The sequence below is a fragment of the Oryctolagus cuniculus genome, chromosome 18 (assembly GCF_051225735.1).
Source record: "Oryctolagus cuniculus isolate XC-2025 breed Fujian yellow rabbit chromosome 18, ASM5122573v1, whole genome shotgun sequence".
Taxonomy (NCBI): Eukaryota; Metazoa; Chordata; class Mammalia; order Lagomorpha; family Leporidae; genus Oryctolagus; species Oryctolagus cuniculus.
Window position 1 is genome coordinate 50,704,350 of NC_142884.1, and position 17,199 is coordinate 50,721,548.

A 17,199-nucleotide genomic window follows, 5' to 3' on the forward strand; every position below is an offset into this window, starting at 1 on the left:
TTGAAACCATCAGTCAGGGTTTCCTGGCCCCAAGTCTCTCCTCCAGTCTAATCCTGTTCATGTCCCTTCTAGTTCCCCCAAACTTCCATTACACACAAAACAAGGCCCAGGCTTCCAAGGGTCAACATTCAAAGTCTTTCCTGAGCTGCTCCCAAGGCTCCTTCTAGTTTCACTGACATTGACCTTGTTTTTATTTTAAAATAAGCCTTGTAGTTATGATCAAATTTGAACAGTGGTTCCCAAACCTAGCCCTTAAACCAGTACCCAAATGGACACATCAGGCTGCACTGTTGGGTCTCAAATGGAACACCAGTGTCCATCCTCCCTCCCCTCTGCCCCCACACACTTTCAAATCGAGGTGCAATGTACTGCCAGGTAAAGCAGTGTACACCTTGATCAGTTTTGATAAATAACCTCTGCCTGCGTCACCCACAGCCCTGTGAGGACACAGAACATTCCAACACCCCAGGAGTAGCCTTCAGGCCCAATGGTATGCTGAAAAAAGTTTAACACTGGCTCCCCAGGCACAAAAAAAGCTGTAATTTGTAGTGTTTGGTGGTCTCCCAGGAGTAAATCCTCCCCACGGCCAAGTGCAAGCTCTCAATGTGATATCAATGACAGTGGACCTGGGGAGAGACTCAGAATCCGTTTCTGTGAACCAGTGGGAGCCAGCTTCAGCCCACCACTGCCACTCCCCTCCCAGGCCAGCTGGGGCCACCACACCCCCAGGCAACACTCCTCTGTCTTCTGTCACTGGATGAGCAGTGCCAGAGGAGCATCCATTTCTCTCATGCTAGCATTTCATATGATTAGAATCATAAAACACAGGCAAACTTGCCTTGTCTCATTCTTGTGCTCAACATGGCTCTGAGAGTGAGCCTGTTGCTGATGCACGCCCAGTTCCTTTCTTTTTGTCGCTGAGCAGTATGCCATTCTGCGGGAATACGATGATTTGGTAGCCAACTTCTTGTGGATGGACATGTGGGCCATTCCCAGTGCTTGCTGCTGTCCGGAATACAGCTGCCAGGAGCCTTCTTGTGCAAGTTCATACACACGTATGTTTTCTTTTCTTTGGGGCAAATCCCTGCCAGCGCCGTGGCCAGGTTATAAGTAGGGTGTGTTTCACTCTATGAGAAACCCCAGACCAAGCCCCATAGAGGGTACCATCTGAACTCCTACCAGTCAGGGGCAAGTTCCCACTGCCCCATGTCCTCACCCGGCTGTTCAGTTACAGGAGTCTGCACTTTGAAATAAGGAGTTCCTTGAGTGACTCCGTTGTAGAGCCAGGTTCAGGAAACCAGAACAGACTGATGGCAGCTCTCTAAATGTCAATGGCTAACATTTATAAAGCACTTACTAAATATCTGGGTCTGTTCCAAAAGCTTTAGCAATGTGCCACCCTGTAAGGCTTACACCCTTTAAGTGGCTCTATGAAACAGATACGTTCTGCTTATAGTTCTTATTTTACAGAGGAGAAAAATGAGGTACACAGAGGTTAAGTAACTTGCCTATGGTCACACAGCTGGTAAGTGACAAAAGTTGGGTTTAAAAACAGCTTAAACAGCCGGCGCCGTGGCTCAATAGGCTAATCCTCCACCTTGCGGCGCCGGCACACCGGGTTCTAGTCCCGGTTGGGGCGCCGGATTCTGTCCCGGTTGCCCCTCTTCCAGGCCAGCTCTCTGCTATGGCCAGGGAGTGCAGTGGAGGATGGCCCAGGTGCTTGGGCCCTGCACCCCATGGGAGACCAGGAAAAGCACCTGGCTCCTGGCTCCTGCCAGGATCAGCGCGGTGCGCCGGCTGCAGCGGCGGCCATTGGAGGGTGAACCAGCGGCAAAGGAAGACCTTTCTCTCTCTGTCTCTCTCTCTCACTGTCCACTCTGCCTGTAAAAAAAAAAAAAAAAAAAAAAAAAAAACAGCTTAAACACACAGTTTCACCTGCCCTTAGCGACTCCGTAGACAAAGTTCCTGGAATCCCATTGGGCTTTCTCAGTAATTGCTGCTGTGATTATTTTATTCAAATCCCAGACCAGACTTCAGCTCAAACCCCACCTCCTCCATCAAGTTTCCTCGGATTTCCTCACCTCTCCTGATCCCTGGGTGTGAAATCCCAAGTCCCTCAGATGGTCTTTCTGTTCTCACCTCCAGGACACCTGCAGGGCTGCTGCAGCACAGGCATACGGGCTTATCTCCTACTCCTGGCACCTTTGTTGACTTGCATTTAATGTTTTCCTAACTGTGCTAGAAATAGAATCACAAAGTCCTTTAAACAAGTTACCTCAGGGAGCAACAGCTCAAGAGGAACTCTTGGGGAATTGGGTGCTCTTGTCCCTAGAGAAAAACATAGCCTTTTACTTTCTTTTTTTTTTTTTAATTTTTAGAATTTAGTTGTAAGGCAGAGTTATAGACAGAAAGGAGAGACACAGAGAGAGGTCGTCTATCCACAATGGCCGGAGCTGGGCAATCTGAAGCCAGGCACCAGGAGCTTCTTCCAGGTCTCTCACGCGGGTGCAGGGTCCCAAGGACTTGGACCATCTTCTATTGCTTTCCCAGTCCATAGCAGAGAGCTGGATCGGAAGAGGAGCAGCTGGGACTAGAACCGGTGTCCATATGGGATGCTGGCACTGAAGGCAGTGCCTTTACTTTCTTGCAACTGAGTGCGAATGGATGAGCATTGGAGGGCCCAGAGGCTTGTCACTCCAGGCTAGGGGAGACCTCGATAACATGCACACTTAATTTCCCAATGAAGCTATTATCTTCTGCCTGGCTGCCTCCTCCAAGGCCTCTGCTTATTTTGTCTGGTTTTGCCCCATTAGGTAGCTTCCAGGTAATAACAAGACTTCCAGGTCATACTCAGTAATTCTCGCCCTTCTCAAGGGATGGAAAGCTACATAATTTGTGGGGCCTGGTACAAAATGAAAATAGAGGGTTTGTGTGTAAAACGGGTTAAGAATTTTAAGATGGTGGGGCCAGTACTATGGTATAGTGGGTAGAGCTGCTGCCAGCAATGCCGGCATCTCATATGGGTGCCCATCTGTGTCCCAGCTGCTCCACTTCTTATCTAGTTTCCTGCTAATGCCCTTGGGAAAGCAGCGGAAGTTGGTCCGGGTATTTGTGCCCCTGCTACACACACAGGAGACCTGGAAGAGCCTCCTGACTCCTGGCCGTTGTGGCCATCTGGGGAGTGAACCAGCACGTGGAAGAACTCTCTCTCTCTCTCTCTCTTTAATTCTGACTTTCAAACAAATAAATAGATGCTTAAAAATAATAATAATTTTTGTAAAGATCTATTTTACTCATCTTAAGAGCAGAGCTAGAGAGGGAGAGGGGAGAAGGAGTGGGAGGGAGGACACAGAGGCAGAGCTGGTTCACTCCATAAATGGCTGCAATGCCCAGGGCTGCGCCGGGCAGAAGCCAGCAGCCAGGAACACCATCCAGGTCTCCTACGCAAGGGCAGAGGCCCACAGATAGGGGACAAACCATTTCCTCCAAAACAGTGCTGACATTCTGACCCCCAGTGCCTATGCGCTGGAAATAGGGTCTCTGTTGATGATCAAATTAAGATGACGTCACCAGAGTGGTGACTGGTGTCCTCATGAAAAGGGGAAATTTGAACAGACACACAGTGAGGGAAGAGGGCATGAAACGCACACACACAACACAGGAGGATCCGATGTGAACAAACAGGAAGCCAGCGATGGGGACGAGGCACCCACCAGGCAAGGAATGCCAAGGCCTGCCAGCCAGCAAACTCCAGAGGCTGGAGAGCAGCCCGGAGCAGGTTCTCTCAGACATCAGAAGGCTCCGGGCCGGCGCCTCGGCTCAATAGGCTAATCCTCCGCCTGCGGTGCTGGCACCCCGGGTTCTAGTCCCAGTAGGGGCATCGGATTCTGTCCCAGTTGCTCCTCTTCCAGGCCAGCTCTCTGCTGTGGCCCGAGAGGGCAGTGGAGGGTGGCCCAAGTGCTTGGGCCCTGCACCCCATGGGAGACCAGGAGGAAGCACCTGGCTCCTGGCTTCGGATCAGCGCAGTGCGCCATTGGAGGGTGAACCAACAGTACAGGAAGACCTTTCTCTTTCTCTCTCCCTCTCTCACTGTCCACTCTGCCTGTCCAAAAAAAAGAAAAAAAAGAAAGAAAGAAGGTTCCGACACTGCCTACCACCTCGATTTCAAGTTTGCAGCTCCCAGAACTGGGAGACAAAAAATCGCCGTCGTGTAGGCCACCCATTTTGTAGTACTTTGTTGGAGCAGCCCCAGCTGGCCAATATGTCCCCTACCCCCCAGCTGAAGGCTCTTCCCACTACTCTCCAGCCCTGCAGGCTCCTACACATCTGGAAAAACAGAAATCCCAATAGGACTGGGGCAGGGATAGGGCCACGGCAATATCAGTCTTGTTTTCCAAGAATTTTTTCCTCCTCCACAGACAAACGGGAGGCCTCTGTGGTCACGTTCTAGGAACCTGTTCCCCTCTCAGCCCCAATGTAAAACATGTGCTGAGTATCCCATAAAGCGACTCTTCTCCCAGTGTCAGCTGTCACAATAAGGGCAATGGTCTTCACGGGTGGAACAGGCAAGTTCAGGGCCAGAGGCAAATTTGCAAGATGCCCGGATGCCCCCATGTTCTCAACCCAAGGAAGCGTGGGCTCTGTTTCTCCTGGGCAGCCAGGTGTTCTCCGAAACGGGTTCATCAGCAGTTCTGTGGGCCCAGGCCCCCGCAGCACAGGCTGCTGGGGGCCCCCAGGAGAAGGGAAAGGGGAAGTGGGACTTGGTGCTTGGGGGTGAAAAGGGCGGGGGTGTTGCTTTATGAGGAAACAATTTGCAGACACTGCCAAACTGGGAGTTGGCCAGGCTTGTGCTGCCCCCGCCTCACTCCAGTCCTCAGGGACCTTAAGCAGCCCGAGCTGGGGAGCCCCTTGTCTCCTCAGGGCCGAGCCTCCATCCGGGCGCAGCGCACCCCAACATGGCCGCCGAACCCAGGCTCCAGGGCTGCAGCCGCGACTCCGGGTGACGCAATGGCCGCTGGTTGCATCAGCCGTGCCCGCGGGTTTGGCCCGCCCCGCTGCCCCCCGGATCCGGACGCCGATTGGGCCACGTTGGGCAGTGACCCCCGTCTCAGCCAATGGGCGACAGCCACAGAAGAGTCTGTCCGCAGAGCCCGGGCGCGGGCCGCCTATAAAAGGCGCCTGAGGCGGGGGCGCGCGGCCCAGAGAGTTGAACAGTCGTTGCGGATCTTGCCGGTGCGCCGCCGCCTACCTGGCATCTGGGAGCGCCGCCGAGCCTACAGCTCCGCCGCCATGGAGCCCGAGCCGGAGCCCGAGCCCGTCACGCTGCTGGTGAAGAGCCCCAACCAGCGCCACCGCGACTTGGAGCTGAGCGGAGACCGCAGCTGGAGCGTCGGCCACCTCAAGGCGCACCTGAGTCGCGTCTACCCCGAGCGCCCGGTAAGAGGGGCCCCGCCTCCCCCTTTCCGGGAGTCCCTCCGTGCGGCGGCTCCCCCCACGACGGCGGGTCCCCTCCTGGGCACTTCCCCCAGGGCCGAGGTCCCCTCCCGCCGCGGGCGCCCCTCTCCTTGCCCGGGAGCTGTCACCCACAGGGTCTGGGCCGTCTTCACCCCGCCTTTCTGACGGGCTGCTGGCTTGTCACTCACTCCGCCTCCCCCACGTCCCCAAACCCACCTCCCCAGGCCTGGCTCCCCCCACCCGAGCCAGGCCGCCGAAAACAGCAGTTTGACCTTGGCTGAGCTACGTCACCCTCCAGTCCGTCCTTTGCCCCAAAAGACCCAGGCGACTAAGTGTTCCTAACCAGGCCTGCGCCCTCGGCATCCAAGCAGGAATCCGTGCTGCGCGCGGCGTCTTAGCGGGGAGGGGACCGTGCAGGTGCCAGCCCGGGGCCCTACCCAGAGACCCGGGCAGCGCCCGGGCGCCGTGCGCTTGAGGTCCCACGCCCAGAAGAGGACGTGGCTCTTCCCTCGCTGCCCACCTTCCGCCCGCTGGCCCGCGGCTCCTCCCCGTCGCGCGGGGCTCCCCGCTGGTGGCGCAGGGAGGAGCCGCGGGCACTGGGCGATGGAGCAGGGAGCCAGGCGGGAGGAGTCGGCCCGAGGCTGGTTTTCAGACCCGGGCCCCCCCACCCCACCCCGTTTGGGGAGCTCTCCTTGCTTTGTTTTGGTTGACGCATCTGTCAACATCGCCCTTAGCGCCGCCCTCGCGCCCCGCCACGTGACGCGAGGCCGCCGCGAGCCGGACCTTCCTGTATTTACTTTGCACTCGGATGTTGCGTAAGCGTCGGCCGGGTTGCTCGCTGCCCACCACCCTGTGATCCTCCGTGGGGCAGGAGGAGGGCCGACCCGTGGGAGCGCGCGTGTCCTCGGCGCCTTTTCCTTCCTGGTTGGGGACGTGGACGTGGACTGCCCCTCGCACCTGTGCTTTTTTGGCCTGTGTATCCCGTCACCTCCCGTTCCCGTGGCCTTTGCAATTCACCGCTTGCCTCTCCAATTTCTTGGGAGCTGCTTCCAGGAAATGAGGTGGCCTCGAGGTGCACAGATAGGCGAGGGGCAGGTGCGGAGCATCACTCCCCTGAGTGTGACGACCTCAGAAAGATCTGTCATGTGAACACATTGGTATTTACAAATTACTGCTGGAGCATGCTCACCATTTGTTTTCTGTAGTATAAAATGGTATAATGTGAGACTTCCGACTTTAGAATAGTTAACATTTAACTTTTTTGTTAGCTTTTATTTTTTTAATACTGTTTGAAAAAGTTATAGAGAGAAGGGGGAAGAAACAAAGATCTTCCATCTGCTGCTTCACTCCCCAGTTGGCCCCCACAGCCTGGGCTGGGCCAGGCCAAAGCCAGGAGCTTCATCGGGGTCTCCCCTGGGTGTCGGGGGCTCAAGCACTTGGGCCATCTTCCACTGCTTTTTCTAGGTGCTTTAGCAGGGAGCTGGATGGGAAGTGGAGCAGCTGGGACTGGAACCAGTGCTCATATGGGATGCCAGTGTCACAGGCCCCTTAAGTCAGCTCTTTTTCTTTTTTGTTGATTCAGGCCTCGAAAAAGGGGTGGGGAACAATTCAAATCCACAAGCAGCTGTAGTTTTGACATCTTCTCTAGTGGTTGAACTCTTTCAAATAAATACATTAAAAAAAAAAAAAAAGAGTTACACAGAGAGAAGAAGAGGTAGAGAAAGAGAGAGAGGTCTTCCACCTCTGGTTCACTCCTGAATTGGCCGTAACGGCCGGAGCTGCGCTGATCTGGAGCCAGGAGCCCTTCTGGGTCTCCCACACAGGTGCAGGGGCCCAAAGACTTGGGCCATCTGCTGCTGCTTTCCCATAGCAGAGAACTGGATCGGATGTGGAGAAGCTGGGACTCAAACCGGCGCCCATATGGGATGCCAGCACTGCAGGTGGTGGCTTTACTCACTATGCCACAGCGCTGGCACCACGGTTGAACTCTTAAATAAAATGCAAGGCTCCACATAATACAGTAGTAGTTTACAAATGCACATATATAGCATTTGCCTCTGACGTCAGCCAGAACAATAATGAACACAGCGTCCATCAGATTTCTTTGTTAAAAGAAGTCCTGATGCACGTAGATAAAGAAGGTGCTATTTTTTCCGGTGTGATTTTAAGCAGCTTGCTTTATAATTCTAGGCTTTTGAACAAGAACAGCTTCATTCAAAATCTTGCATTATTCTGGCAAGAGTAGGTTGAGGAGTTGGAGACCTCCAGTGTACTGACTGCTGTGTTATTTGAGGCCATTGTTTTTAAGTATAATTTAAATGGAGTTAAAAATTTTAGACTGGCGCCGCGGCTCAATAGGCTAATCCTCCGCCTTGCGGTGCCAGCACACCAGGTTCTAGTCCCGGTTGGGGTGCCGGATTCTGTCCCGGTTGCCCCTCTTCCAGGCCAGCTCTCTGCTGTGGCCAGGGAGTGCAGTGGAGGATGGCCCAAGTCCTTGGCCCCTGCACCCCATGGGAGACCAGGAGAAGCACCTGGCTCCTGCCTTTGGATCAGCGCGATGAGCAGGCCGCGGCGGCCATTGGAGGGTGAACCAACGGCAAAGGAAGACCTTTCTCTCTGTCTCTCTCTCTCACTGTCCACTCTGCCTGTCAAAAAAAAAAATTTTTTTTAAAGTGAGGTGTATGAAGCATGTGGAGTCCCCACAGCTGTAGATTTACTGGCGTAGAGAAGAGAGGGTTGGACCGTTGACTCTTTAGCAGTGGTGACCTGGGCCAGTTTCTCAGACTTTGCCCCCTAAAGTAGGGGCAGGAGGTCCCACAAGGTGTGGTATGTCATGTTACCCACACAGCATCTCTGTAATGGAGAAATCTTCTGTGAGGGGCTTGTGCTTAGCATTGCTTCCTGTTGTGTTGGGGCGATGGTAGGTGGTTTTGACGAAGGCTGACCTTGGGAGTACTCTGAGTTCTCTCTGAGACCAAGCCTAGTTTTGAAGTTAGTTGCTATAGGAGCCCCAAATAAAATTTCTGGTTTTCGTGGTGCAAACCCATTTCCCTGGTAGGTAGGATGTCAAGTGTGCTGCCTTGGGTTTCGTGGGCTGCAGATAATTTGTCATCCTAAATTTATTTGCATATTTGAGATCGGTTTAAATTTAAGCACTTTCTGAATAAAAGTTGTGAATGTGGGGCCTTTGCAAGGTGTTTTCCTGTGAGGCTGGGGGAAGTGTGCACACTGGGGTCATGGTATGAAACAGTTGACTCTGTGTCGGAGCTGTGCAGGAGCTAAATGCTGACCTCTGACCCTTTTTCTCTCCACGCTCAGTGTCCAGAGGACCAGAGGTTGATTTATTCTGGGAAGCTGTTGCTGGATCACCAGTGTCTCAGGGACTTGCTTCCAAAGGTGCGTCCCTTACACTGTAACTTTGGAATGCTTTTAGGCGCCGGCAGCCTGAGCGCAGTCCTAAAGTACCTCCTCATGATTTTTAGCAGGAGAAACGGCATGTTTTGCACCTGGTGTGCAACGTGAAGAGTCCTTCAAAAATGCCTGAAGCCAGCACAAAGGTAGGTCGGCTTTCTCTGATTGCAACAATTTGTTTTCAACTCTGAAGGGAGAAATGCAGGAACTTGGAGAACACTTTTAAGAGAGATTTTAGAGCATGTGCTGGACAGTGGGCCAGAGCCGAGGTGGAAGTGTGGGAGTCAGGGGTGTGACCCGACCTCTGGGTACTGTGTGTCCAGATCACTGAATCAGCAAGGCACTTGAAATGAAGGTGGTAAAAATTGTGCCCACAAGTTTCTTCTAGGGAATCGTTAGTACTATACAGAATAAAAATCTGAGTATATTTCCTTTGGAAATTCTCATTGTGACTATTTATTTGGATAGAAAAAGGCCACAGTCTTTGTCACGTGATCTGTGAAGATTTATTTTTATTTGATAGAAGTGTTTGTTTTTCATTTCACAATGTTTATCGGAATATACAGTATCGATATTCTAATCATGTACTCTTAAGTTTGTATTACAACTATTTTTAAAATTTATGAATAGAGTATAGGAAATTCTCTTTCCTTTCATTTTCTGGCTGCGTTGTATTTATAAATCCTAGTCAAATTTAGTGTCTTAAGTTACATCTTATGATGCTGAACTTACTAACTCATCAGGAAGTTTTCTCAGCAGTGATAACCTCATTGGAAGGCTTTAGTGAAACTGCAGTGTAATTACTCCAGGGAAAGAAAGTATGGATTTTTAAGGATCCATGTATTTAAAATTGGGTTGAATGAATTTCGGAATATTTTTTACATGACATTGCCTGTTTAATTTTGTCTGGTTTAGAGGTGGGGGCGGGGCCATTCACAGCAGAGTGATTGCAGGATGGTTGCATCACGGCCTTTGTTCTGACCAGCACCTTACTTACGCAGGTTGCTGAGTCCACAGAGCAGCCCCCTGGTCCTAATCAGGGCCAGCATCCTGGGGATTCCGCAAGTGATGGCCTAAGGCAAAGGGAAGTTCTTCGGAACCTTTCTCCCTCCAGCTGGGAGAACATCTCCAGGTGAGTGTTCTCATTGAAGAATAAGATGTGTTTGCACCTGTGAGGTCAGAGAACAAAATTTGGCCTTGCAGAGGATTTCATTTTAAAGATACCTTATTTAGCTTTTCTTTGTACACAGCCATTTAGGGAACATCTGAAAAGGCAGGACATGCCTGTCCAGAGAGCGTAGGCATTTTCCTCGCCGTCATGGGTGTGTTTCCTGGTGTTGCCCTTGGGATAGAACACTGTGCGGCTGCTTGCTGAGAGCCCTGCGCTTTGTGTATCGTAACAACGAGGGCAACAGTGAAGGCGCTGAGAAGCGTCCTGCCAGGATGCTTAGAAAAGAGGTTATTACTATTTTTTAAAAGATTTATTTATTTGAAAGGCACAGAGAGAGAGGAAGAGAGATCTTCCATCTGCTGGCTCATTCCCCAAGTGGCTGCAGTGGTCAGGACTGGCCAGGAGCCTGGAACTCCACCCTGGCCTCCCACACGGCTGGCGGTCTTATCATTGTCGGCCCCCATATTTTTAGAACAATTAGAGCTTTGCTGTAGAGCAGAGATCAGAAGTGACTGGCCGCTCTGAGGTTTCGATTTGACAGCTGTTGGAATACCTCATAAAGTACCTTGTGGGAAAAATAATATTGTTGACTACAAGTTAAAATTCTTTAATTCTCTAGTTCTCCCACCTCCTCTTCCTAGTAGTTTTTATCCTCAGTTTTTGATAAAGGCAGATGTTTGAGGAATTGGACTTTTTTTCCTTTAAGATTTATTTATTTTTTTGAAAGTCAGAGTTGCACAGAGAGAGGAGAGGCAGAGAGAGAGAGAGAGGTCTTCCATCCGCTGGTTCACTCTCCAATTGGCTGCAACGGCCAGAGCTGTGCCGATCCAAAGCCAGGAGCTTCCTCCAGGTCTCCCACGTGGGTGCAGGGGCCCGAGGACTTGGGCCATCTTCTACTGCTTCCCCAGGCCATAGCAGAGAGCTGGATTAAAAGTGGAGCAGGCGGTCTCGAACCAGTGCCCATATGGATGCTGGCGCTTCAGGCCAGGGCGTTAACCCACTGCGCCACAGTGCTGGCCCCATGGCTTTTTTTTCTTAATGAGAATTTGGAATATACAAAAGTAGAGGGAATTACATAAAGACCCCACATAACCATCACCCAGGCCCCAGTGTTGCTCCTTTCCCTTTTTTTCTTCATGCATTAGAAGTAATTCCTGGACATCCTGTCATTCTGTCCCTATATACTTCAGTAAATAGCTGTACGAAACATTTAGTTGGGTGGGAAGTATCACTGTATCCCTAAATCTGTATATGTGAAATGCATGAATGTTGTTCACCTTAAAAAAATTTAGCAGGAGAAAAGAAAAATTGCTGGTGTTAGTTGAGTTTTATATGTATGTAAGTTCAGCATACATAAAAGATTATTCTTAAATAAACCTTGTTATCTATAAAAAGAACCATTTAGTTTCCTTACATATTTGCAATGCCATCATGATTAGATCTTACAAAATTTTGAAAAGGACCTCATCTAATTTTCATGCACTAGAACTTTTTTAATGATCAAAAAGTGTCAAACTAAGACCTTCTGTTTTAGAAATTCTCTGGATATGGGGTTCAGTAAAAGACTGTCAGCATATAAACTGGATACCTTGTTGGATAGATGATTTAAAGTGGCCTCTCATTCTGGCTGTTTAGCGTGAGAATTGAAGCTTATCTGATTGCTTGAATTTTACCATATTTAGACTTGTTGATTTCATTTAAAATATGTTTATTGAATAGGCAGTGCATATACCTTTGCTTACGGATACAAGTTGACCAGCAGGAATGAACATGTAACATGCTCCTGATTTTCCTGCAATTCTGTTATAGTTTCAGTTTGTGAAAGGGAGTTCACTGTGTAGGAAGCACAAGGCCAAAGAAGAGAGTCCCACCTCCCCTGCCCTAAGCAGCTGGAGCTGTGTTACACGATTGGAAAAGCATGAGTTTGACGTCAAACAAAATAAGTCTCAAATCCAGGCCTGCTACTAGCTCAGCGACCTTGTGAAAATCCCTTGTATTCTCTGAGCTGTGCTTGGGCTCCCTTCTGTAAAATGGGCGTGCAGTCCTTCCCCACATGGTTACTGGGGATCCAGTGACCTGGGTAGGCTGCTAGGTGGTCAGTAAGCAAGCACAAGTGATGTCCCCTGCACAGGAAACTGCCCCAGGACACATCTCCCAGGAAGACAGAAGTATCTTCCAGAAAGACTTTGGGAGAAATGTGGCTTTTGAGCTGCTCTCTGAAGGGTGCACAGTGGGTTTAGATCTGCAGTGAGACTCAGCCAGTGAGTGGGGCTCGACCTTGCCGGAGAAGGGTCAGCTTGTTGGTACCTCCGTGCACAAGACGAGCAGCCGCCCCCCCTGTTGGTGACATGACAGGCGCCTAGTGCTGGGCGAGGGAGCTGGTTTTCCTGGGGGCCCTAGAACCTGTAGAGGGCTCTGCCCCTTGGCACTCTCTGCTGCATTAACACAGCCATCTGCCACATGGCCACCAGGAAGCCCGTTCATTTGGCTGTCTGATTGGAATTCCTGGGAATAAACTTAGTTTTCATTTATTCATATTCAACCAGTGAGTTGTTTTTTGGTTTTGTTTTAAATCTGCATTCAGGCCTGAAGCTGTCCAGCAGGCGTTCCAAGGCCTGGGGCCTGGTTTCTCTGGCTACACGACGTATGGGTGGTTGCAGCTGTCCTGGTTCCAGCAGATCTACGCCCGGCAGTACTACATGCAATAGTGAGTCCTTCCCACTAGACTGCGTGTGGCCGTGACTCTGGGGATTGTGGGCGACCCCATGCATGATACCTGTGAAGTTCAGAATGAAGGGAGGAGTGGCTTTTCATCTGTTTCTGCAGAGCCCTGCTCCGTCTGGTTCTGTGGGTGGGATGGACTGTGATTGACAGCTGCTGCCGCGTCTGTGAACTGATGCAGGCTGCTTGTGTGATACATTGCGAATGACATCATTTAGAAAGGTCTTTCCAATTGGTGATATCTTTAAAGTTTTGTGAAACTCAATTTGCTGCTACACCCTAATTCTGTAGTGGCCTTCATGTTTAATTCCACGTGAAATTTACCATGTAGTTTCTCTTAGAAAATACATTTATGGATAAGGAGTGTTAGAATTTCTTCACTAAGTTAAAGCAAACTCAAGCATGCCTGTACCTATGTATAGTTCTTAGTAGTAAAAAGACCACTTTATAAATAAGGCTGTAAGAACCACAGTCTTCACAGTGCTTTGCTCTCAACAGTATCTGCTTCTGTTATTTTTATTTTAGTTTGGCTGCCAGTGCTGCGTCAGGGGCCTTTGTCCCACCACCAAGTGCACAAGAGATACCTGTGGTTTCTGCACCTGCTCCAGCTCCTATTCACAACCAGTTTCCGGCTGAAAACCAGCCAGCCAATCAGAATGCAGCTCCTCAAGTGGTGGTTAATCCTGGAGCCAATCAAAATTTGCGAATGAATGCACAAGGTGGCCCTATTGTGGAAGAGGATGATGAGATAAACCGAGACTGGTTGGATTGGACCTATTCTGCAGCTACATTTTCCGTTTTTCTCAGTATCCTCTACTTCTACTCCTCCCTGAGCAGATTCCTCATGGTCATGGGGGCCACCGTTGTCATGTACCTGTAAGCAGAGTTCCTTTACTACAAATTGCACTATATTGTGACTCAGATCAAGTATAGATTTCGCTCTTTTCTGAGCAGTCTCTCCTGTAGTCAAAGGAAATGTGTTAAAATGGCGTGTCATTCTGGGACTTTCAGTGCCTGGCTGTGGGCTGCCACACAGGCTGCCACTGTGGCTAGAGGAGGGGCCCGGAGGTTCTAGAGTAAATCTCACTGTGAAGCTAAGGCCGCCTTTGATGTGCTTCCTTTGCAGGCATCATGTTGGGTGGTTTCCATTTAGACAAAGGCCGGTTCAGAACTTCCCCCCCAATGATCTTCCTCAGGAGGCCGTGAACCAGGACCCCAACAACAACTTACAGGTATGGAGTCTGCTGGGGCCCATGTGAGCCGGGCGCAGTGTGCCAGGCTCAAGTCCTCACACACTGGGAGTCCAGCCTGTGGCTTTCATTAGACTAAACATTTTTTTTTTTTTTCAAATTTATTCTTAGAACAGCAGCTGTTTTTAAAACATTGAAGGTGTCATAAATCCAGCTATTTCTGTCATGTGGCAGTTGGCATTTTTGCATATGTAAATGATTTTTTTTTTTTTTTTTTTTTTTTTTTTTGACAGGCAGAGTGGACAGTGAGAGAGAGAGACAGAGAGAGAAAGGTCTTCCTTTGCCGTTGGTTCACCCTCCAATGGCCGCCGCTGCAGCCGGCGCACCGCGCTGATCCTGGCAGGAGCCAGGAGCCAGGTGCTTTTCCTGGTCTCCCATGGGGTGCAGGGCCCAAGCACCTGGGCCATCCTCCACTGCACTCCCTGGCCATAGCAGAGAGCTGGCCTGGAAGAGGGGCAACCGGGACAGAATCCGGCGCCCCGACCGGGACTAGAACCCGGTGTGCCGGCGCCGCAAGGTGGAGGATTAGCCTATTGAGCCACGGCGCCGGCTATGTAAATGATTTTTAAACCCATAATCTGAGTGTTCAGTGGTCTGTCACAATGTGTTGCACCTGTGAAGCTGATGCTAGCTAGGTATTCTAAGTGGGAGCTGGAGAAGCAGCCTGTCACTAGGTTCCCTGGAAAATAGCATAATAAGTCCGCAGAAGTAGAATTTCTGCAAGGTGGATTCATGCAGGATCCTTAAGGATATTTTCTTTCTTTCTTTTTTTTTTTTTTTCAAGATTTTATTTATTTGAGAGGTAGAGAGAAAGGTGTTCCTTCCGTTGGTTCATTCCCCAAATGGCTGCAATGGCCGGAGCTGCACTGATCTGAAGCCAGGAGCCAGGTGATTCTTCCCGGGTCTCCTGTGTGGGTGCAGGGGCCCAAGCACTTGGGCCATCCTCTACTGCTTTCCCAGGCCACAGCAGAGAGCTGGACTAGAAGAGGAGCAGCCGGGACTAGAACCAGTGTGCTTATGGGATACTGGCGCCACAGGCGAAGGATCAACCACGGTGCCGGCCCCAAGGATATTTTCATAATACAGATTGTCTCCTTAGTGTGTTTTTAGAACCGTGGGTTTCCATTTCTGACTTCTTAAGAGACTGCCAAAATAAGATTATTCACATTTAAGAACTAGTTCATGTCTAGATTACCAGGTTACTCTGTGCAGACACTTTCTGCCAGCACAGGTGTGCTGTGGGAGTGTGAGGAAGCCCTTCCCTGCGTCCCACCTGCCTGGCTGCTGGGCCTCGGGTGCAGGGATTTCTGCCCACTCTTTTTTTTTTTTTTTTTTTTTTTTTTTTGACAGGCAGAGTGGACAGTGAGAGAGAGAGACAGAGAGAGAAAGGTCTTCCTTTGCCGTTGGTTCACCCTCCAATGGCCGCCGCTGCAGCCCACGCACCGCGCTGATCCTGGCAGGAGCCAGGAGCCAGGTGCTTTTCCTGGTCTCCCATGGGGTGCAGGGCCCAAGCACCTGGGCCATCCTCCACTGCACTCCCTGGCCATAGCAGAGAGCTGGCCTGGAAGAGGGGCAACCGGGACAGAATCCGGCGCCCCAACCGGGACTAGAACCCGGTGTGCCGGCGCCGCAAGGTGGAGGATTAGCCTATTGAGCCACGGCGCCGGCTCTCTGCCCACTCTTGCCTAGCGCTGTCTGATAGTCCTCAGAGCCCTAATTGCTTTCCCTTCTGTGTCGTTACCTGTAGGAAGGCGCCGATGCTGAAAGTGAAGACCCCAACCACGCCCCTCCAGGCAGGGGCGTGCTCGGCGACGAGCAGACCAGCCCTTCCTTCGTGAGCACAGCCTGGCTCGTCTTCAAGACTTTCTTTGCCTCTCTTCTTCCGGAGGGCCCCCCAGCCATAGCAAACTGATGCTGTTTGCACCCTCCCTGCTGGAGGCTTTGACAGGCATGGACTGGATCATCTGACTCCAGCTGGGTCTCCTCACCCGGACAGGACAGTGGCACAGAGCTCCCCAACCCCACAGGCTGATGATACGCTTTTGTGATCAAGCAAAAGCAGAGAGTAAGGCGTGAAGCCCTGGTGGAAATGGATGAACAAAGAATGTCCAGGGTTTTCCGTGTCTGTGTTCTGAAGAGCTTTAATATACACTGTATGTAGTTTGATAGGCATTGTAAGTAGAAGGCATTAGGTGTTGCATGTTTGTGCCTGAGGAACTTTTCCAGATGTGTGTGTCTGCATGTGTGTTTGTACATAGACGTCATAGATGCAGAAATGGTTCTGCTGGTACGATTTGATTCCTGTTGGAATGTTTAAATTACACTAAGTGTACTACTTTATCTAATCAGTGAAATTGCTAGACATGTTTTAGCAGGACTTTTCTAGGAAAGACTTATGTATAATTGCTTTTTAAAATGCAGTGCTTTACTTTAAACCAGGGGGAACTTTGCAGAGGTGGAAACCTTTGCTGGGTTTTCTGTTCAATAAAGTTTTACTATGAATGATCCTGGCAGAGACTCATGGTGTCCTGGCCCCTTGCTTTGTGTCCGTTGTCACCGGGTGGTCAGACTGGACTTGCTGATTTAAAAGGCGGCCTCAGTGCTCTTTGTAAAAGGGCTGTTTGTGCCATTGAAGGATGACAAAGTGAGGTCATGAAAGTTTAATTTACCAAGAATATACCTGTGTTTGTCCCCGTTTGCTGATTTAAGCATTACTGGCTTGTATAGAAACACATGGAAGTTAAATTCCCCAAATTTAAAATCCTTGGTATTTAGTTTCTTCCACATTCGCAATTCTACAGGAGTTTTGCACTCAAATATCACGATTTTGTAAACCGAGCTGATCTGATTTTTTTTCCTTCCTTTAAGTATGAATTTTGACATATTTTTTTTAATCCTCACTGTACATGCCCCTTTTTTTTTTTTTTTAAATATTCATTTATCTGAAAGCCAGGGTTACACAGAGGGAGAGAGATCTTCCATCTGCTGTTTCACTTCCTAATTGGACACAATGGCTAGGGCTAGACCAGGATGAAGCCAGGAGCCTAGAACTCCATACTGGTCTTAGACAAGGGTAACAGGGGCCCAAGTACTCAGGCCATCTTCCACTGCTTTCCCAGGCCCATTAGCAGGGAGCTGAATCAGAAGAGGAGTGGCTAGGACGCAAACCGGCGCTGTGGGATGCTGGTGTAG

General features: G+C 50.3%; 1 protein-coding gene across 2 annotated transcripts; it reads left to right on the forward strand.

Annotated features, from left to right (window-relative positions):
• Nucleotides 1-5,195: 5,195 nt before the first annotated feature.
• Nucleotides 5,196-16,524, forward strand: HERPUD1 (homocysteine inducible ER protein with ubiquitin like domain 1). 2 transcript variants are annotated; one of them, XM_002711534.6, is made up of 8 exons: nt 5,196-5,436; nt 8,773-8,850; nt 8,937-9,011; nt 9,867-9,997; nt 12,621-12,743; nt 13,283-13,633; nt 13,884-13,989; nt 15,755-16,524. In XM_002711534.6, exons 1-8 carry the CDS (start codon nt 5,290-5,292, stop codon nt 15,917-15,919), a joined length of 1,176 nt encoding a protein of 391 aa, XP_002711580.6. In that variant the 5' UTR covers nt 5,196-5,289; the 3' UTR covers nt 15,920-16,524. The 2 variants fall into 2 exon arrangements, with proteins under 2 accessions (XP_002711580.6, XP_008255543.5); XM_008257321.5 differs by having other exon boundaries at nt 8,940-9,011.
• Nucleotides 16,525-17,199: the final 675 nt, after the last annotated feature.